The sequence below is a fragment of the Myotis davidii genome, unplaced genomic scaffold (genome assembly GCF_000327345.1).
Source record: "Myotis davidii unplaced genomic scaffold, ASM32734v1 scaffold662, whole genome shotgun sequence".
Taxonomy (NCBI): domain Eukaryota; kingdom Metazoa; phylum Chordata; class Mammalia; order Chiroptera; family Vespertilionidae; genus Myotis; species Myotis davidii.
The window spans coordinates 98563-113798 of NW_006293533.1; the positions used below are offsets into that span (position 1 = coordinate 98563).

Consider the following 15236-nt stretch of genomic DNA (forward strand, 5'->3'; position numbering starts at 1 on the left):
AGCCAAAGAAAAAATGATGGCAACACAACACAACGGCAATGAGTGGCAAGTTTTGATTCATCAATCTCATATATGTATCAAAGAAGTTCATAGAAAAGGTAAAATTTCTCTATCACTTACCTACAGGAAGAATATATTCAATAGTTCTTTCTATAATAAACCTGGAACCAAACAATGGGCATAGAATATAGAAATAATCAAAGGATATAGAAATATGTTTCATATTGATACCGTTGCAATAATCTGGTTATTATTTAACAGGAAAGGAACAAAGGGAAGATTAGATAATATAGGCAGGCCATTTATACAGCTGTGCCAAAAAGCTGCATTTAACACTTTCCAAGTCTATTCCCTGCTGATCAATGCGGGGAGGGACTGAACAAAGACTGTTTAGACTCAAGCCCAGTAAAGGTCTGAGTGACGTGGAAAGGCGCCTACCTGTCTGCCAGTCATACCGGAGAACAAGTCAGTGGCCAGGATAGGCATGGCCACTGCGAGTTCACAAGACCTGAATATTTAAACTTCCAAACAAGAGAAGGTGGCTCTTCTCTCTTCTCTCCCTGGCACACTGGGTTCCCTGGCTCTCCTGTGGCAGGGGAATGTGCTCCCCTGTGCCCACATGGCCCACAGCCCTGTTGGACTCCACACGTGGACTAATGAACTTTAACTTCAATGCTAAACCACACCCGGCTGCAACATGGAACAGCAGCTCTGGTCTGGCTTCTGGCTCTGCTGGAATGCTAGCTGCACCTTTTCCAGGACTGGCTTAAGGGGTTAGCTGCAACATGGAACAGCAGCTCTGGACACTGGCCTGGCTTCTGGCTCTGCTGGAATGCTAACTGCACCTTTTCCAGGACTGGCTTAAGGGGTAGGGGACTTTGGGACCTGAGAAATGTAATTACACACAAATAAAGCCTTCTTCCCCATCCCATCCTCCCATGCGAATCTTAGAAAATTCATTTTCTGAAGTTATCATAAGAACCTCACTCCCACCAGCACCAGGGGAGTTTGATTCTCTGGTAAATATGACTCATATGAAATTGAATTCCTGGTAACAAGGCACAAAGTGAGAGATTTTACTCAACCACTGCACTGCACAAGCTGCAGGCCCATGGAGGTCTCTCAGAAAAGCAGTCCTCAGGCATATGCCCTGAAAAGATCCTACTTGGCACTCTCTCCTCAGGCGTGCCTACAATGGGCCACTGAAAAGAGTGGCCCTTGATGAATGATCATAGTAAAATGCTACCAGAGAGCTAACCCCTGTGGGAGCAGCTCTTTTAATAGTGGGAGTTTTCTTCTTAACCAGTTTCTCACTGGGATTAAAGACCGTAGCCACACTTACAGTTACAGATTCCCCATTAGTCAGGCTGCTTCCTGAGGGGTGCCCATAGCTAGTAAGCAGTATATCCATGAGTCATATGAGTCAAGGGAAGAAAGAAAGGTGAACTAGTATTAATTGCTTACTTACTAAAGGTGAACTATGTATTCTGTTATATACTACTAGAGGCCCGGTGCACAAATTCGTGCACGGGTGGGGTCTGGCCTGTCTGCCCTTAGGCTGATAGGACTGAGCAGGCCGGGGGGAGGGGGTACAGGAGTTTGGCTGGCCGACCTCATCCCCTGGTCAAATTCCTGGTCAAACTCCCAGTCAAGGGGACAATGTGCATATTAGCCTTTTATATATATATAGGATATTTAACACTAACAACAGCTGAGAAATGAGCTGTTAATTGGCTCAAAGTCTTAGAACTATTAATTAGTGGTCCCAATTAATATGTAATGAAGCTCATCTAATCATTCAACTCCAAGATATATACTTTCTGTTGTTGTTGTTAATCCTCACCTGAGGAATTTTTTTTCCCCATTGATTTTTAGAGAGCGTGGAAGGGAGGAGGAGAGAGAGAGAGAAACATGGATGTGAGAGAGGCCTCATTCCGAACAGGCCAGAGATGGAACATGCAACCCAGGCATGTGCCCTTAACTGGAAATTGAACCTGTGACCCTTCGGTGCCAGGCAGATGCTCTAACCCCCGGCCAGGGAGACAACTTGGTTTTAATCCAAAGAAATGCATGTCTGACTTCTCACTTATAGAACAATAAAATGATAAATTTGTGTTATTTTAATCCAGTTAGTTTGTAATATCTGTTACAGCAGCAATAGAACAAGTGGTTATGTATAAGGGAAACAACTAAATTGGGATATCTATATCAAACCAAATATAGCAATCAATTCAATTTCCTGGACTCCAGGAAAACATTCAAAACATAAACATAAAAATAAATGACAATTTTTTTCTCAATTTGTTAAATACTTATTGAACACTTACTGTATGGCAAGCACTATTAGAGGTGTTATGATATTATATTGATCTATCTCAATAGGCTAGCCAAAATGAATTAGCTGCAAAATGCATCTCCAGAAAATTAACTGGTCAATCTGTTTGATACACTTTAAGTATTGTCTTTTGGATACTGAAAAGTATCTGCCTAAAGTGATGATCTTGCTTTTGGCACAAATGATATTGAGCTAGTCGTTTTCATAGTTATGACTAGCATATCGAGTCGCTTCATGATGCCACTGTAGGATTGTTATATAAAGTCAGCAGAAACAATGCCTGCTATTCTGTTCGTTATGTGTTCCAATGCATCCTTTAACTATAAAAAAAATCAACATGCTCAGTCTTAACTATCACATGTATCAAAAAACAAGGTGCTATATCAAAAACCAGTAAGAATTCAAATAGCATTGAAGAAAAATTTTGACAATAAGAACTCCTCAATGAGGCAGCTATTTTTTGTCATATTCCCAGTACTATTTTAAGCCTTATTTATAACATTCATCTTTTAGAATTTATATAAAATCCTTTATTTTTTTTCCTACTGGTGAACAATGGGATATTAGGCTTCTTTGCAAATTATAGCTTTGTGGTTCTATTTAGTTGCTACTCACTTCAGCCCAAACACTGTACACCAATGAAAGATTTCAAGAAGTTCAAGTTCAAGATTTCAGGAAAAGACTTTCTAGTATAATGAGATTTCCAACTCCAGAATGAAACATAATCGGATAATGCCTTGTGATAATTAATAATGTTGTAAAGATTGAGAGAGAAAAAAATCTTAATGAAATCTTCACACATAGGAAGCATTCAGTAATTATTGGGGGTTTGGGGTTTTTCTGATCCATTATTGTTTGGCCCACAGTTATCACTGAGGTCTTTAGCTCAAAGAGGAGTAGGTCTTCTTTATGTTTATAAGCCTAGCCACCCTCTACTGTGCCTTAGATCAGGCAGTGTGCTCTTTGAAGGGAATAACCCTATAATTTATCCTGTATCCCTAATTTCTGCAAGTTACAGATACATATTATAGGTACTCAGTAAAGACATGCTGAATAAATAAATGGTGAAATCAAATAATAATCAGTCAATGAATAGATACCTACTTTGCACACAGAGGCATGGTTTCTGTGTCAAGCCCACTGAGCACAGTTCCTTTAGTTCTAGTGCTACTTAAACTTACAAATGTTGCTTCATTAATATGAACCCCCTGTGTCTCAGACTTTCAGAAATCAAGAAAATCATTTTAAATAATTGATAACCAACTCAAGCATCAGCAAACATTTAGAAAGGACAATAAGTTAATAACTTTTTATTTAATAACTTTCAAATAAATGTTAGGTAAACACTGACTTGTGATTACCAAAATAACCAAAACACAATGAAATCTATTGCTAATACACTTCTAAGATGTTAAGATATTGAGAAAGTGACTTAATTTTGAAAAACAAGCAAACGATTTTCTACTCCAGAAGTGGTGTTTTCTATTAAGATTTATTTACTCTCTTTTATTTAAAAAGCATTTATTGATCATTTACTGAATTAAAGCAGATTTCTGGGTTTGGAAGTCAAGGATAAGGATGTGTTGGTCCTGTCCCCGAGGTGGTCACCTTTGAGTGAGAAAAACACAAACTGTACAACTAATGGTAATGCCCATTAGGATCTCATAAATTCTGCAGGCACCAGTGGGTATGCCTGCAGTTTCCAACACAGGCTCTCTCTCTGTGTCTATTTTCCCTGGTTAAAACCCTGACTCATCTGTTCACTGCAGCAGAGGTCCAAAAATAGCACTTTCCACAAAACTTTTTAATTCATATGAAATTTAGCAGCTCCGCACTTTTTTGTTCAACTGAGAAAAGAAGGCTTACCTATTTCTCAAGAGGATCAAGAGTTTTTGCAGGTTCAACTCCCTGTAGGTCTATATTTTTGTGAAGGATTCATATCAGGGCAAACTAAAAACTGTTCTTTTATTGTCTAACACTTCAAAGACAGACTTCTCCCCAGAATATAACAAGAAACTGCTCGCTTGCAAAAGTTGCTTGATGGGATTATAGAAAAAACAACAAAACAAATCACAGCAGTTTGAAAACTTAATCCCATTTTCTTCAAATAATTCAATGAAGAAATAGGCTAATGCTATTACAGATAATATACATATTTTCTGTTGATAAGTAACTATCTAGGCAAGTTTATTTTCTGTGATTTCTTATTGATAACAGTGAAAACTGGAAATATAACATATTTTTAAAAAGCCACAGATTAAGATCCAAGAGGTCTGAAGTCTGGATATACTTGATCACTAACTGTTGACAAATTACTTTAGGTCTTTGTATAGTCTCTATGGCAAGAAATTGGGAGCAACCTAACTCTGCTGGTGATTACATGAAACACCACAGCACAAGAATCCATGAGATGTCTCATGAAACTAGAAGCTTCCAAAGAACACATTTTGAAAGTAAATGCCAACATATTATTTTGTCTCTGAAAATAGTGCTACAGGAGAGAGAAAAAAAAATAAATGTTATTAACAAATAAAAATTCTACATGCAGAGTAAATGAGATATGGAGTCCCAATAGAAAGTTTCTGCTTGCTATAATATTTTTAAATTTGGGGAAGTTACAGACTATGCATTATATTTTCTAGCCACTGAAAGCTCCTAGAAAGCAAAAAGTTCAGTCATTAGAAAGGTCGCGCTTCACTTCTCTTTATTTCTTTGCTTTAAAAGAGATCTTGTTAGAACTACATTCTGTATCTTTACTCAAATATTGGGAGCTAATTTGAAAATAAATTCAACTTATACAAACACTTTTTGGACTAAAAAAGTAGCTGATGTTTTTGGATTTTTTATTAATAATTTTTAAGATCAGTGGTGTGTGTTTTTTGTTTTTGTTTGTTTGCGGGGGTTTTTAATCTCACCCAAGGATATTTTCCTACTGACGTTTGTTTTAGAGAGAGTGGAAGAGAGAGGGAGAGACAGAGAGAAATATCGGTGTGAGGAAAACACATCGATTGATTGCCTCCTGCACTAGCCCCAAACAAAGCCCCGGGCCAGGGAGGAGTCTGCAACTGAGTTACCTGCAACCGAGTTACTTGCCCTTGACCAGAATCAAACCCAGGATCCTTCAGTTCACAGGCTGATGCTGTATCCATTGGGCCAAACCAGCTCGGGCTAAGTTCAGCTTTAATCTTGAACTATGTAAAATATGAACTTAGTTTTTCTATTTGTTGTTTATCTTTTAAGTATTAATGTCAATAGTAAATGGCTAGGATCACAGTCATAAAACTTGAAGTGGTAGGGCCCAGAAATTCATTCATTTCTGCCAGAGAACTATCACAGTTGCAACTGATTGCAGAAACATGTATCATGTATTCATTCATTAGGTACATATTTGGTAAAAGCCTGCCCTAGGCCACATATTATTGTTAGTCCTACAGGGCAGCAGTGTGCAAATGAGACAAAATTCCAACAAATGTACTGGTAAATGTTCGACATTTCAGGGGTGTTGGAGGCAGCAAGAGGACTTATTTGTAGCAATTGCTTATTTACATTATGCAATACTCCTTCCATGACAGATTTTAATCTACCAACCTCTCATCATTGAACTTAGAGTTGGGAAGAGATGTGTACAACCAACACTTGTGAGCCCATGTGAGCTGGTTCCGACACACCACTGAAAAAATCCTGCCCAAGTAAGAAAATGTACTCTAGTGGAGACAGAGAAGCAACATACCTGTCACATGGGTAGTATATCAGATACTGAAAAGTGTGTGGCAGAAAAAAAGAAAAGCAAGGAAGTTGAGGAGGCAGTGTGAGATAAGAAGAGGCAATTTTAAATAGGATAGTCAGGAAACTCTCCCTTTAAAAATGGCATTTTAACAAAGCCCTGAAGTTGTGAAGGAGTGGGCCGATGGATAATAAAGGAAGAACACTTCAGGACTTGGTTTCTACTGGCTAGATGGTAAAGGCTTGGGTATTTATTATAAGAATTTTGGTTTTTACCACAAGTAAGATGGAAAAACATTGACAGGTTTTTGTTTTGTTTTGTTTTGCTTTGTTTTTAGCCAAGGCATGACATGATCTCACTTGTATTTTTCAAATGTCACTCTTGGTGATATTTCCAGAGTAAACATTTGGGGGTGAGCTAAGTTGGAAGCTCTTGCAATAATCCAGGCAAGAGGTGATGGTAGTGTGGACCAGAGTGGTAATGGAGAGAATGGTAAGAAGTGATGAGATTCTAGGTATGCTGTGAATGTAGAGCCAACAGAATTTGCTGACAGGTTGGATGTGAAGTGTTGCCCAAAAGATAATTCCAAAGATTTGGTTCTAATCAATTGGAAAGATGGATTTAGCATTTACTGAAATAACAAACAAAGACATTTTGTAGGAAAGATCAAGGGCTGGGTTTGGAATATGTGTAATTTGATGTGCCTATTAGACACCTAAGAGGAGATGTAGAACAGAGTTGAACTACAAGTCTGATTTCAGGGAAAGGTTTGGGTTGGAGACACAACTGCAGGAGTACTCACGATACTGCTAATAATGAAAATACTGGGACTCGATGGGAGCATCAGAAGAGCGAATGTACATTTATTTAAAACTAGAAGCCCAGTGCACAAAATTTGTGCACTTGGTGGTGGTGGGGGGCGTTGTCCCTCAGCCTGGCCTGCTCCCTCTCACAGTCTGGGAGCCCTCAGGGACTGTCCGGCTGCCGTGGAGGTGGGAGAGGCTCCGACCACCACCACTGCACTCACCAGCCATGAGCTCGGCTTCTGGCTAAGTGGCGCTCCCCCTGTGGGAGCACATTGACCACCAGAGCGCAGCTCCTGTGTGGAGCATCTGGTCCCTGGTGGTCAGTGCGTGTCATAGCAACCAGTCATTCTGCCCTTTGGTCAATTTTCACATTAGCCTTTTATTATATAGGATGGACTTGTCTATTTGACAAACACATATTCCAAAGCACTGTTTGTGAGTATTAACTGATTTAATTCCCATAACAATAGAAGATAGGCAGTATGATTTTCCCCTTTTCACAATAAGAAAACTGAAGCACAGAGAGGCTAACTAACTTGCCCAAAGTTACAAGTAAATGGCCAAGAAGTGGTCATACAATTTCTAGTCAAGGCTCTCCAGCTCCAGAGTTCTTGTAAGAGAAGTTACCAAGACCTTGAGGCTTCAGTCACCACGTTTGCAGTTTTGGGAGATGAGACTAATCAGCAAATCCTATTCACAGCAGGTGACACAGTTTACTTTTCCACAACAGCTTTAACTATGTTCAGGGAGGATAAATATACCAATGTTTTCTTTTCTTTATGCTTCTGTATATTTTCTCTAAGAAGCTCATATTAATAGAATCAGAAAAGATTGTATTAAAATAATAGGAGCTGCAGAGGGATTTTTTTAAACCTTGTTTCAATGGATGCATATCTTCTCTATTTACCACACAGTTAAATGAGAAGATACAATAAAAAATGATTACAGACAAACTGACGTGAAGCACTCTGCTTGGGGTGTAAATGGAATTATCATAAAATTTACAGTATTTTCCAAAGAATGATTCCTGAGAGAAAAGGGAGCACTATTAATTATACACTGACAACAGGCTTAGGTTAGGACTCCCTTAAGCACATCTGTAACAAGCATGGGTGCCTCAAGGAGGCTCTCTCTTAAAATTAGAGTTGATATAAATACAAGAAGAAATTCCAACCTGCTCCATTCACACGACCAATCATTGTTGTCACCTTCTTACTATTCATTATAGATTAAGTCTACTTATTAAATTCATTATTTATTTGTCATTATTATTGCTTAGATGTTATTACTAACTACTGGTTAGACTGGATATCAGCAACTGCACGTTATTACATAGGAGTATTGGAGCTACTCAGGGCCCATCAGTCCTTAGGATGAGAAATAGTAACAGAGACTTCAGCCTCATTTCAAGAATTTGAAAAAAAATTTTAAAAATGTTAAGTATAAGTGAAACCTAATAAGCAACCACTTTATAAGTGATTAAATGCTCTATTTATAATCATTAAAAGGAAATCTCTTCATTCCTATTCTAACTTAAATGAACTAGGAAAGAAAAAACATTTAAGTATCCTCTTCTACTTCCTAAGCTACTTTTAATATTACCTAAATACTAGATTTGATGTGGAACATGTGCAAGATGGAATGGCAAAATGGAAATACAAGGGAATATACTGTACCTTGTTTTACCTCTAAGAAACACACACCTGACAAAAGGCAATTTTCACATCCAAGGTTGGTTCACTGCAGTAGTACAGTAAATGGAGGCTCATAAATACCTATAGAGAAAAAGGAGGGGTGTGACTTTTCAAATCACCTAATTATTCATTATTTAATTATACAAATTTTAATATAATTTGAATTATACACAAGGTGTCATGCACAACATATTTCAGCATGATCCTTATTCAGACCATTAATAAGTACTTTTCACAAATTATAAATATTAAGTAAAAAAGAAGATAAAAATGTCCTGTCTTCTATAATGATCAACATCATCACAATCATAAAGAATAGATATAAGAAACTGGGTACACATAATAAATTAAAGTAAAGTATATCCTATCATACAACAATTTCAGTTCTAGGCATCTAACTTTAAAAATTTCTCAAACATTAGTTTCAAGAGGATATATATATATATATATATATGAGGATGTTTATTCTAGAAAACAGGGACTATTAAATAAAATGTAATTTGCAATAAAATTATATTCAGGAATTGGAATAATTAAATTAGAGTTTAAGGAATCAACATAGATAAAATTTTCAAACATGATGCTGAGTGGGGGGAAAAGCAAGTTTCAAAAGGGTATGAAAACCACTATATTATTAATGTAAACTTTAAAAATATACAAAATGATAATATATATCACTTTGTTAAATAACCATATAACCACAGACTAAAGAAAATAGGGCACTATATTAACATGATTTAATCTTGATGGCGAGTACAGATATTTCAATTATATTATTTTCTGTATGTTCAAAATATTTTATAATTCTGTAAAGTTTTAAGAAGACAAAATTTATCTAATGGTATAAATGCTAAGTTACTTGGAAATGATGAGGCAGCATCACAGAAACCCAGATGAAATCTTATCAGTTCAATTAAACACACTTTGTTGAATGTTTATTGTGTGTATGACACAATTCTGTGAGATGACAGAATTTTAAGACCACATTGACAAAAGACTTGTTTCTGGCAATATGAACGAGTAGATATCCTGAAAACCACTCTCAAGGCAAAACTCCTAAAAAAGGTAGATGGAATATACAAAATATCTTCTAAAGTGCATAGCTGAACTGCCCAAAAAAGGCAAGAAAAGTTCTGAGGCGCTGAAAACAATGTGAAAGGATCCATGCAGAGAAGTCAATGAGCTGAAGCTGCCACTTGGCCCAGGCCATCTGCTGATGTCTGGAGACCAGACCCTGAGTTCTTAAAGGGCAGCAATGCAGAGGACAGGAAACGAAGCTTCGAATCCACCTGTGGTGGGAAATCCCACTGGCGACCCCTGCAAAACATTTCCCATAGGAAGTTCTGAACACACCTCTGAAGCAAGCTAAACAATCCTGGAAGGAAGGTCTGAATTTCAAGAAAAAAAAGTTTTACATTGGAACTTGGGCAGATTTTTAAATTTAAAGAAGAATGAAAAGACGAGAAACTGTAAGACATTCCTGAAGAAAAACAAGGTGGGCATTTGTCTGTGGGGAGGCGGGGAGGGGAAGCAGGGAATTGCTCTGCCACAGATTGAGATTTGTTTTTTAAAGCTCTAGTAATTAATGTTATGTAGGGTTGATGCAGAGATAGACTAACAATTAATAGAATCAAGAGCCCTGAAACACACATACATACATGGAAACCTAATTTATATTATATTTTGTTAATATAGTCACTTAAATCTAACTACATTAAAGATATCTCAAAAAAGAAAGTCAGGTGTGCATTAAGTCCTGCTGAGACAATTGGTCAGGAATATGAGGTAGGGGAAGGGAGAAAGCACATCCCTGTTGGGAGACAAATTCTCTGTGGGCCTCTCACGTTTCTGCATGTGCTGCAAACAGATGCCTTTATTCCAGACTATCTTCTTAAGGGTGATTATACAACAAACAGCCTTGGAAGAGAAAGATAGTGTCTCCCTCCGGAGCAGAAGGCCAAGTATGATTACTTTCCAGTATAACATAGATAAGGGCAAAAAGTAAGGCATGCTTATTATCCATTATAAAAGATTTGGATTCCCTTAGGATGGGCTTCCTCTTCTATAACGTAACTACATGTGCAGTTGTCACTTGACCTTTGAGCCATTCTGTGAGAATTGGGGCCTGAGAAATTGTCTTTGGTATTTATATTTTTTATGCTATTACAAATGGCATAATTTTAATTTTAATTTCCCAAATTCTCATTTCTGGAAAAAAAATGATTTTTGTAAATGACCTTATATTTTACAATAAATTCATGTGTTAAATCTAGTAAATTCTTGGTGGGCACAGAAACTGTCTGCAAGAGAAGACAGTTTTTACTTTTCTTTCCTAACCGCTTTTTCAATCTGCTTTTTCTTGCCTAATTGCGGTACAATGTTGATTATGGCTATGTTTGCTGAGGACCTCAGATGTATTTATGTTTCTGCATGTAAGGTAATCATGAATGTTATTGAGTTTAAATCTACCATTGTACTATTTGTTCTGTATTTTACACTTATGTTCTTTTTTTTAATCCATTTATTCTCCTACACAGCCTTTTTTTAAAGAACTGTGTAGCTTTTTGTTTTCTATTTTATTTTATATAATAGCATCTTAGTTATACTTCTCTTTTTTCTTCTTCCTACTGGTTGTTCTAGGGTATATCACCTGCATTTTTAATTTTCAGTATGCGAGCATTAAACCGTACTATCCCACTTCACATATAATTTTAAAAATTTATAATAGCATATTTCAATTTCCCCTCTAGTTCTTTGATATTGTTGTCATATATTCTACTTATACATATTTTATAAACACCATAACACAATGACATTACTTTATATTTATTCACATGTTTTCAGTTATAGTCCTTTTATACCTTACTTTAAGTTTTGTTAAACATTTATGTTTTCACAAATGGTTTTATAATTTTATTTCCATTTTCCTAATACTCATTTCCAGAATTTAAAATATGTTGTTCCATTGTCATTTCATGATCTTGTCGCATGCATTAAATGGGGATACTTTGTCCTCAGTCTTCTCACAGCACTTTGCTTATACTTTTAGTATGAATACCTTACAATATCCTGAGTTTTCATTCATATGTCTGTTCCATACTACAGTATTACCTTCTCAGGGAAAGTGATTATGTTTTATTCATGTTTAAAACCTCAAGGCCCAGCATTATTCTTAGTACATAGTTACTGTCAAGCAAATGTTTATTAAATAAAAGGAGAATCCAATTTAAAGCCTGCCTTCTATAGCCCAAATCTAAGTATCTTCATTATCTCCTCATGGTGAGACCTGTCAATTTTCAATAACTTTGATGGTAACCAATGAAGAATGAGGAGTTTGCAGCAGTGGAAGATGTGCTGCCCAGCAGGACTATCTTTGTTCTCCGCTGCTGACCTGGACATGTGGGAAATAACATCCAGCCCACCACCTGAAGTGAGCAATGTATTTTAATTTTTAATGAATGAATAATCTCGCCATGAAAAACAAGCATCCTGACTTTCCCTGGTTTGCATAATAAAGACTTCAAATATAACACCATGACTAAGTCACTCAGCTACTGCAGACCCTTCCACAAAGGGACAAAAAGAAAGAGAATGTTCAGTATGATAATCTCAGTGAATTACAGAAACCTAGTTTGGTAATTATATTTCTTGATAGCGTGGCAGAGAGCATTTGGCACCAATGCATAGAAACAACATACATGGCAGGGCATTATCTCAATATTAGTCTAAAGTGAAATTAGTGACAATATCTGGGTGCGATATAGGACCCGTGAGGAGTTTGCAAATGGGAAGGGATGATAATTGGGAGTTTAGTGCTTTCAATTACTGGTTGTTCTCCTGGGAGAAGCCCCATATGTGCATTCCTTGCTGTGTACTATTCTGAGATTTTCCTCATTACATGCCTGTATGAGTTAATGGTTACTCGGAGCAAAGCAGTAGGCCAAGTTGTATGAATGAAATACACTTAAGAATTTATTATGTTGAACTGGTGCAGAGCAGCTGCTATAAAAGAATGCAACTATGGTGTGCTTTAATAGCTTAGATCAATACTTAGATTTTTTTTTTGTATGCGAGATGTGCCAACTAAACCACAGGAGGGTTAAGAACCTTCACAGATGCAAAAAATCAAATTGTTCTGGGCAACTCCAGGCTCCCACGGTTTGTCACTGAAATGCAATATATACAAGGGAAAACCAAATGAACTACTGATTACAAAAAAAAAAAAATAATAAGTTCCAGCAGCTTCTAAGCTGAACTGGTATTTAACAAACTCATTATATATAAATTATTTTTGTATTTATTACAAGTGACTCTCTTAGCCTGCATTGTGTATACAGTAGTCATTGTTAATTACAAAAAATACTCTGTATCTTCTATGCCCAAAAGGAATCTCCAAACTATGTGAAAAAAAAAAAAAGCCTTGAAATTAGTAATTATGTTTCCAGGCACTGATATAGAAAATAGAATTAAATTTAATTTCCTATTAAGGACTGTGCAAATGCTTACTTTAAGATAGTATTAATATTATTAAGTCCTTAGGTCCATGGATTATCATTTAGAACTGGGGTCAGCAAACTGTGGCCCATGGACCAAATTCAACTCACCACCTATTTTTGCAAATAAAGTCTTATTGGAACACAATCATTCATTAGTTTACATATCACCTATGGCTGCTTTCACAATATAATGGCATAGTTGAGTAATTTTTTCAGGGACTGGATGGCCTGCAAAGCATAAAATATTTACTATCTGTTCCTTTATAGGAAAATGTTGCCAACTTCTGATTTAGAGCATTCTACCCATAAATATCTAGAAATACATCATTAGCTTCAGTATGAAAGCAAAATAATTTACTATGTTTCTAAATATAACTACATAAATATAAAAAATACTTTCCAATAAATAATTTTAATAAATAGTGTCTCCTTCCAAGGAATCTGTACTTGTCTTCATCTAAAAGTTATATATCTCTTAAAATATTGTTCATGTGACAAGACAATGGCTCCCACAGAAATTCTTTGATAACTTATTCATCAGGAGTTAAGCAACAGTTAGAGACTAGAGTGTAAAAGATGGGAATGAAGCAGCGCTGGCCAATGTGTCTCAGTTGGTTGGAGCATCATCCCATGCACCAAAAGATAGCAGTTTTGATACCAGGTCAGGACACTACCCAGGTTGCAGGTCAGATCCCCAGTCAGGGTGCATGTGGGAGCAACCAATCAATGTTTCTCTCACACATGGCTCGTTCTCTCTCACCCCCCTTCCTCTCTCTAAAATAAATCGATAATAATAAAAGCATGATATGCTAATTAGAATGGACAACCTTCCAGATGAAGCCAGGCCTGTGAGGAAAGCCTGAGATCTGGGTTTCCCAGGTGGGTTCCCGAGTGCTGGAGGGAAGCCAGTGCCAGCAGCCGGGGAAGGAAGGCCTACTCTTTCATGAATTTCGTGCAGTGGGCCTCTGGTAAATAAATAAATAAACAAACAAATAAACAAAATATGGGAATGAGGCAAATGCATAAGAAATGGGGTGGATTATTAAGAAAAAAGATTAAAAAAAAGATATAGACATGGTGAAATTCACCAATTTAAGAATTATAACACTCACAAACATTTTTAAGCTCTCCTAATTTTGCACACACAGCACTGATTCTGGTCCTGGGAACCTAGCAGAGTCAGGTAACACGGAAACTCTTTTGCATCACAAAACTCTAGATTAGCTGAGCAAACTGTAACAACAGCAACAAGAAAGTTAATGGGCCGCTGAATTTGCATTTAAAAAGGAAAATTGCCAGTGGTGTTCTGACATTGGCTTCTACTCTCAGAAGCTGACTGTGCACATTTCTTCCCAACTCCACGCTTAATGGCACCTCTTCAGTTGTTTAAAATTGGCCATGGCGGGAATACCTACACCATGAAAATTGGCGAGTGCTACAAACCAGAGCACTTCTTTCCGGAGAACTGGTGATGAAACTGTCACTAGCACATCAAAGAAAGTTACCAGGCACTAGAAATGAAAGAAGAAACTGAAAGATGAATCACAAATTTCCAGAAATATCACAAGGAAAGAAAGCACACAGCACAAGTGAGAACCATCAGATACTATAATGGAGCTCTTACCACCACAAGAACTTACACGATAAAATCAGTTGGAAAGACCACAAGTTGGAATGAATAAAATCATTAGTCAGAATACAAAATAAATGCCATAAAAATAAGCTATTGCTACGATAAGAAGAAAAATGGATAGATTTGAACATGAACTAAACAGATGTTGTGAAAAAAGCAGCTTTTAAATTAAATATCTAATAGGTTAAATACAAACAGTGGTGCTAATGAATTGGAAGGACATTCACAGAAATTTATCAGAATAATAGAGATGGAAAATACAAAAATATCTAATACTGGGAGATATGGAATAACATTTTAATGAATAGACTCGGTGGAGGCAGGAAAGAAGGAACAGTGATGTCATGAGTCTTCCTTCAGTTCCATTTAGCATTAACATATGAAAAGTAGGAGAGTAATATTTTCTTTTCTTCCTCTACACATGTCTATCATATAATTAACTGGTTGGCACTTAGAGGAAATATACATAGTGAACTCCACTTTTTAGAAAAGCAAGTTCAAGCTTTTACAAGTGTTCCTTAACAAAAAGCACAAAAATATTTTAAGTT

At 36.7% G+C, this 15236-nt stretch overlaps 1 protein-coding gene across 6 annotated transcripts in view; it reads right to left on the reverse strand.

Moving 5' to 3' along the window:
• LOC102775351 (mitogen-activated protein kinase 10) overlaps nucleotides 1-15236 on the reverse strand; it is a 231325-nt gene that overhangs the window by 85150 nt on the left and 130939 nt on the right. For 3 of the 6 annotated variants that reach the window (XM_006767183.2, XM_006767185.2, XM_006767184.2), the window contains exon 3: nucleotides 8569-8640. The exons of 1 other annotated variant lie outside the window; for it this stretch is intronic. In XM_006767183.2, coding sequence (XP_006767246.1) covers nucleotides 8569-8634 — 66 coding nt within the window. In that variant the 5' untranslated portion in view covers nucleotides 8635-8640. Of the gene's footprint in view, nucleotides 1-8541; nucleotides 8641-15236 lie in introns of all 6 variants that reach the window. 2 more of the 6 variants (XM_006767186.2, XM_006767187.2) reach the window with 1 other exon arrangement.